We start from the raw sequence: 6,485 nt of genomic DNA, 5'->3' as shown, positions 1-6,485 counted from the left end.
ATACCAATATAAAAAGACCCAAAGGGGCAGATCCAACTGATCTCAGCCATCGAAATAAGTTAATCCAACGATCTAGACTGCTCCAATGGCGAGCGTTAAACATGTTTAACATGCAATTAATATCATACCAAATATTACACTAATCACATGATTAACACATAAATAATAGCATACCTAAAATCCACGTGCAATTAATATATTGCTTAAATATTTAACGTGCGTTGCACGTGTGTATTTACTAGTAATAATAAACGTGCAATGCACGTTTATATTAGGTAGGATATTGGTTGCACGTTATATTAGATAAGATATATCTGTTGCACGTTGGTATTTGGTAAAATATCAATTATTTTTTTGCGGGAATGATAGGATATAATTATATGGCAGATTTCAAGGGATAGCGTTGAGTCAAAATGTGTTTATAGCAACGGCGGTGGCGGGTAATTAGAGCGTTAAACGTGTTTGGTGCTCAACATTGGAGCGATTTGAACCGCTAGATAACATGATTTCACAGTCGAGATGGTTTGGATCTGTCCATTTGGATCTTTTTATATTGGTATTGATAGTCAACGTGTATGTGTAATGCACGTTAATTTGGAAGTATATTAAGTGCATGCGGATATTAAATAGGATATTATTTGCGTGTTATTACGTGATTAGCACTATATTTGACATGAAATTAACTGCACGCTAAACATGTTGAGCGCTCGACATTGAAGCAGTCTAGATCGTTGGATTGACATGATTTGATGCCCGAGATTAATTGGTCTGTCTCTTTGGATCTTTTTATATTGATATAGATATAGATATAAGTACCATATATTGGAGTGGTTTTTAAGTTCGGAGACTTTTCTGTTACGCGCCAGCGAGTTCAGGGACGATCGTTGGAATTTTGTCTCTTTTCATGCATGGTTATGGTCCTGTTTGTCAACCTTTGCTGGGTCGTTCAACCACTTTGATCTACCAAAGCCCAGTTGGGACCTACTACACAGTTTGGTGGCAGAATCAAATCCTGAAATCGCTAGTACGAGAGTACTTTTGTATGTCGCCACCTTGAACAGACCAATTATTTGGTTCACATGTACTCCCTCCATTTCAAATTACTTGTCATGGTAACCACAACGAGTAATTTGGAACGGAGGGAGTATTCTTTTAGTTTGTTCGGTTCCATACTTGCCAGCATTTGCATACTTGTTCCTCCACAGTTGCCATGGATATATTGTTATGAAGTACTAGCAGCTTAATAAGGTTGTCTACTTGTTCCTCCACAGTTGCCATGGATATATTGTTATGAAGTACCAGCAGCTTAATGAGGTTGTCTAGCACATTGATCTTTTCGCCGTTACTTCAGCAGGGTAACAGCTAAATGAAGTTAGCAACTTCAACCAAACCAAGAACTTTATTCTCTGCTTAACAAGGGCATGAATTAACTAGGGTATTGAACACCAGTAGCTTCATATGTGTAGAAGAAGAACTGAAAAAAAAAACCAGATTTACTGCAACCAGAGACTTCTCCAACAGGCGATAATAAACATAATGTTGCTACAACATATATGTCTTGCCACGGTTGACAAAGGAAAATCACATATGATATTTATTAGAGACGGTGGCTGGCTGCCCATGAAGGCAGGGGCTTATTAGTGATCCTCGTTGGTGTCATCATCATCATCTTCCTCTTCTCATTCAATTGTCGCGAGTCTTCACGTTCTCCGGAGTCTCAAGGAGGACCATAGGTGCGCTATGCTCACAACCATGCGGGGTTCTTAAGCGCGGTGACGACCGCCTTGACTTGTAGGTAGTTCTTCAGGCTGTCAATGCCCTTCTCCCTACCGATGCCGCTCATCTTGTATCCGCCGAAGGGGATCGCCGCGTCGAAGATGTCGAAGCAGTTCACCCAGACAGTCCCGGCCCTGAGGGCACGCGTCAAGGTGTTGGCCGTGTCCAGGTTGTTGGTGAAAACACCTGCGGCCAATCCGTACTGGCTTGCGTTCGCCCTCTTGATCACCTCGTTGAGGTCACTATTGAAAAAGAACAATTGTTACTTGAGAGTTTTGGTTTCGATCTTGGTTACTTGGATAATGTTCAGAGTTTTTATGAAATACTCACTTGAACTTGAAGATTGACTGAACAGGCCCAAATATCTCCTCTTGGGCAATCTTCATGCCATCCTGAAACAACCATATGATAAACGTTAAGCACATGTTGTTACAGGTGGTACAGACAGTAAGAGAATTTGTGCTAATATACTATCTTGTGGTAATATCAACTAGTTAAGCAGTTCAGCTCACCTGCACATCTGAGAAAATTGTTGGCTGGATGTAGTAACCTTTGTCACCCAACTTGTCACCACCCGTCACAAGGGTGGCTCCACTGTCCACACCCGACTTAATGTACCGCAAGATCTTCTTGAATTGCTCGTCATCAATCTAGAAGCCAAAGGAATTTGCAAGGTTAGGTCATCCTAATTACTGCTTAGCTTCTAGAAGGAAATGTGGACGTTGCAACAAAGCTAATTAATTAACCTTCGCACATAAGAAAATGTTTAAATTACACTGGTTAGGGAACAACATGTGTACCTGAGGACCCTGCTCAACACCTTTCCTGAATGGATCACCAACTACACGCTTCAAAGCGCGAGCCTTGGACTTCTCAACAAACTCATCATAAACACGCTCATGTACGAAGGTGCGAGACCCAGCGCAACAGCATTGTCCCTACAAGTCCACAATGGAGATAAAAGTGTTCAGAGGAAGGGAAAAAAAGTGGTTGAATATACTTTATCTAATATCATGTTTATTTTGACATAAATTCCAATACACACCTGGTTAAAAAACAGGGCAAAATGCGCAAGCTCAACGGCTTGGTCAATATCCGCATCATCCATGACGATAAAAGGAGATTTGCCTCCTAGCTCCAGTGTCACTGGCTTAAGATTGCTCCGTGCAGATAGCTCAAGAATAACTTTCCCAGTATCGGTTGATCCAGTGAATGCAATCTGCATAGAGTATATGCTTATTATGAGAAAATTGAATTTCATATTTGGACCGTACAAACATGCATACTGCATAAGTTTTCTGGTCACTCTCAATAACGCGAAAATTATAGAATGTGTAGGTTTACCTTGTCAACATCCATGTGGCTAGCAAGAGCAGCCCCAGCAGTAGGACCGAAACCAGATACGATATTCAGGACACCTTCGGGTAGTCCAGCCTATTTAATCATGCAAACTCTGATCAGTTAAATTCAGTAAAACTTGCAGGATCATACAGATTCTTACTTGTAGACTAGTAAAACGTCAAACACAATATGCTAGTACAGCCTTAGACAGAATGACAGATATACGTTGGTATCCTATACTAAAGTGAGGATGAATTGCTCGCTACATTGGCAAATAACTAAATTAGCAACTGAATGCACTGAAATTTGAATCATTTGGATCTTGGATAGTTTATAAAAACAGCTATGCATTTTATAACTATGCAGCAAAGCAACTTTTGTATAAAATACCATTGAGCTTTCAGAGATCACTCAACACGTACAGTGGGTAACGCATTTGTTATATCAGCTGTTCCAAAAGGTCCAAACTAATCCCCACACCTTCTAATCCCGGTACTACGCAATCCAACAACAACCCACTTTGATATTCAAAAAGGTTATCAGATAAATCAAATCCCATTTTAACCATGGTAAATCCAATAACTGTTAGAATAACATGAAATAACTAGACATAAATCTCCTTAGCAAATAAAAAATTATGAAATGGTCATGCCACCAACCTCATGCAACAGCTTAGAAACATAGAGGGCAGATAGAGGAGTTTGTTCAGCAGTCTTGAGAACAATAGTGTTACCACAGGCCAAAGCAGGGCCAACTTTCCAGCCATACATCAAAAGTGGGAAGTTCCACGGGATGATCTGACCCACGACACCAATCGGCTCGTGCAGCACCTGTACATGGTGAGGGCCATCAGCCGGTACGATGAGACCATGGATCTTGTCAGTCCAGCCTGCATATTTCAGCAGAAATGGCATCTTTGTTAGTCATGTATGGAGTTTAACTTCTTGGCTAGGTCTATCTATTACTGTCAGGATGTAAGCTGCTCTCACCTGCATAGTACCGCATAAGCCGAGCAAGCATTGGCACTTCGATGTGGGCAGCTTGCTCATAGGGCTTCCCGTTGTCCCACGTCTCCAGTGCAGCGATATCATCATTGTGTTTCTCTATCAAATCAGCAAACCGCAGAAGAATACGGGATCTCTCCTGTAGAGGAAAATTTGCAGCAGCCTATGAGCATCATCACCCCAGACTATGAAACTACAACAGGAACAGAACTGCCAAGCTGAAGTGCTTACATAGGCAGTCATCCTGGGCCATGGCCCTTCATCGAATGCCTTGCGGGCAGCGACAACCGCACGGTCAACATCTTCGGCATCTCCTTCGGCCACGCGGGCAATCACCTCCCCGGTGCGAGGGTCCACAGTCGGGAAAGTTTTACCTGATTACATGCAGATGCACATTGTCAGTTGACTGAGCTCATACAAAAACATGATGGTGCGTGAAAAAAAGCATGAGAAAACAAAAACTGAAGCCTATAGGGTTCCAGTTTATGGGCCTATACTGCTCAAGCAGAGCTGAAGCTCACCGAACTGGCCCCATGGGCCCAGCCTCATTAGCAGCTCAGCTGAAGTAGCTTACCAGATGCAGCATCAACGAATTTGCCGTTGATAAGGAGCTGTGTCTCGCCCACTTGGACAGAAGGCGAAATGGGCTCCTCTGCTGCTGCCGCAGTGCCGAACCTCTGAAGGAGTCCTGGCAACAATCCACGTGCACCATCTGCAGCCAGAGTTAATAATGCACATACAGTAAGTGGCAGTTTGAGAAATGTGGGAACAGATGAGGTGATTTCCTGATAAACAACTATATTCACTCATGTCCACATATTATGGTTGGATCTGATCTGGTGCCAAAACAAATGTAAAACTGAAGATGGCGTGGTGAATGCAGATTTGGTATCAGGTTTGGCGACGAGCAAAATGTCATGTTTTAGCCCTTATATTCATAATTGTGGAAAACAAGTTTGCACTACATTGCTCCGTATGTAGTCACTTGTTGAAATGCCTAGAAAGACAAGTATTTAGGAACGGAGGGAGTAGTTAACAAAAATATTTTTTTTCCTCCCGGTAATGTATGACCAGAAAAATAATAATACCGTGGAAAAATACTACAGTCCGGCTGCATTTTCTGGCGATTTCTTCTAGCTCCTTGAAAAATGCACCACAGATTTTTATCTACGGCGAAGGAGCAGCACAGAAAATGGACAGAAGATCATGACCTCAGTTTTCCACTGCTCCGATAACGACCGGGAGAAAAACAAGCAGATATCCTATCATGTCGGGCAAAATCTTATCTCCAAAGGAAAAACGATAGACAGAAAAGTCCAAACCGCTGCCCACAACTCGGCCCACTGATGACAGCGAGCGAGCCAAAGGAACACGCGCGCTACTTGGACGCAAGCGCAAAAGGCTCCATTAGCCGAGAAATAGGTGGCGCAGAGCGGACGTCACATTTGATTCAAGAGCTAGGAGGATACGCATTCGCTTTTTCTCCCTGAAGACGGGGACTGCTAAAATCGCATTCGGATGCGATACGCCACAAGATCATTGTTTCCTCCGGATGAACCAACCAAGGAAAGTTGTTAAATACTGTATTTGAGACCTTTCAATCAGCAGACATGAAAGAATACTAATTTACTAACTGGTGGTGCCACGGGTAGCTAAGCGTGGGTATCGTTAAACTAGTGACAATTATCGGAGGGGGCAGAAAGCAGGCGCCACAGAAGAGCTCCCTGAGATTCGGATCATCGGGTGAGCCTGCGTGCCTGGATCTGAAACAAGGCCATGCCAAGAACGCGAAAGGAGGGACTACGGGCACCAAACCAGTCACAGAATCCTACTGGTGCCGCTGCAGTCTGCAGATACGGAGGGAATAATCACGGACCTGGAGCAATGAATTCACGCACCTGCCCTGCGGAGCGCGGAGGGGACAGCGGCGGGCGACGCTGCGGGCCTGGCGAGCAGGCAGCGGGAGGCGAGCGAGGAGGCGGCCCTCCTCGTGGCGGCAGCAGCCATGATGATCTCGCGGCGGAGGCGGGAACAATTTATTGGTCTGCGCCGGATCGGCAATCAATTCTTTTTCCCCTCCTCCTCTTGGCTCAGTAAATGGGAGGGCGTCCCCAGCTGCGTGGGAAGAGTAGTGGGGACTGAGGAGAGAGGGGGAGCAGTGATGGTGGCGGCTGGGATTTGGGTTGCTGCTGAGACGAGAGCGAGGGGGTTTAATAGGCTCGGATGTGGACTTTGGGAGGATATAATAGGGGCACTTCTGTTTTTTTCTTTTTGTGGTGGGTAGGAGGGGTTCCAGCGAGGAAAGAAAATTCCTGTGCGCAAGTGAGAACGAATGATTGGTCTTTTTCCCGTAAAAATGGGTGG

At 44.2% G+C, this 6,485-nt stretch overlaps 1 protein-coding gene across 1 annotated transcript; it reads right to left on the bottom strand.

The window, feature by feature from the left end:
- Positions 1-1,380: 1,380 nt before the first annotated feature.
- Positions 1,381-6,320, bottom strand: LOC125525423 (benzaldehyde dehydrogenase, mitochondrial-like). Its single transcript, XM_048690442.1, has 11 exons — positions 6,020-6,320; positions 4,696-4,833; positions 4,353-4,495; positions 4,107-4,260; positions 3,777-4,006; positions 3,121-3,210; positions 2,822-2,995; positions 2,577-2,714; positions 2,289-2,426; positions 2,107-2,168; positions 1,381-2,018 (listed from the first exon to the last, which is right to left on the bottom strand). Exons 1-11 carry the CDS (start codon positions 6,126-6,128, stop codon positions 1,745-1,747), a joined length of 1,650 nt encoding a protein of 549 aa, XP_048546399.1. The 5' UTR covers positions 6,129-6,320; the 3' UTR covers positions 1,381-1,744.
- Positions 6,321-6,485: the final 165 nt, after the last annotated feature.

Source organism: Triticum urartu, chromosome 7, assembly GCF_003073215.2.
Source record: "Triticum urartu cultivar G1812 chromosome 7, Tu2.1, whole genome shotgun sequence".
Lineage (NCBI taxonomy): Eukaryota > Viridiplantae > Streptophyta > Magnoliopsida > Poales > Poaceae > Triticum > Triticum urartu.
The sequence above is the reverse complement of the archived record's forward strand: the minus strand, read 5'-3'. Positions and strand labels throughout refer to the sequence as shown.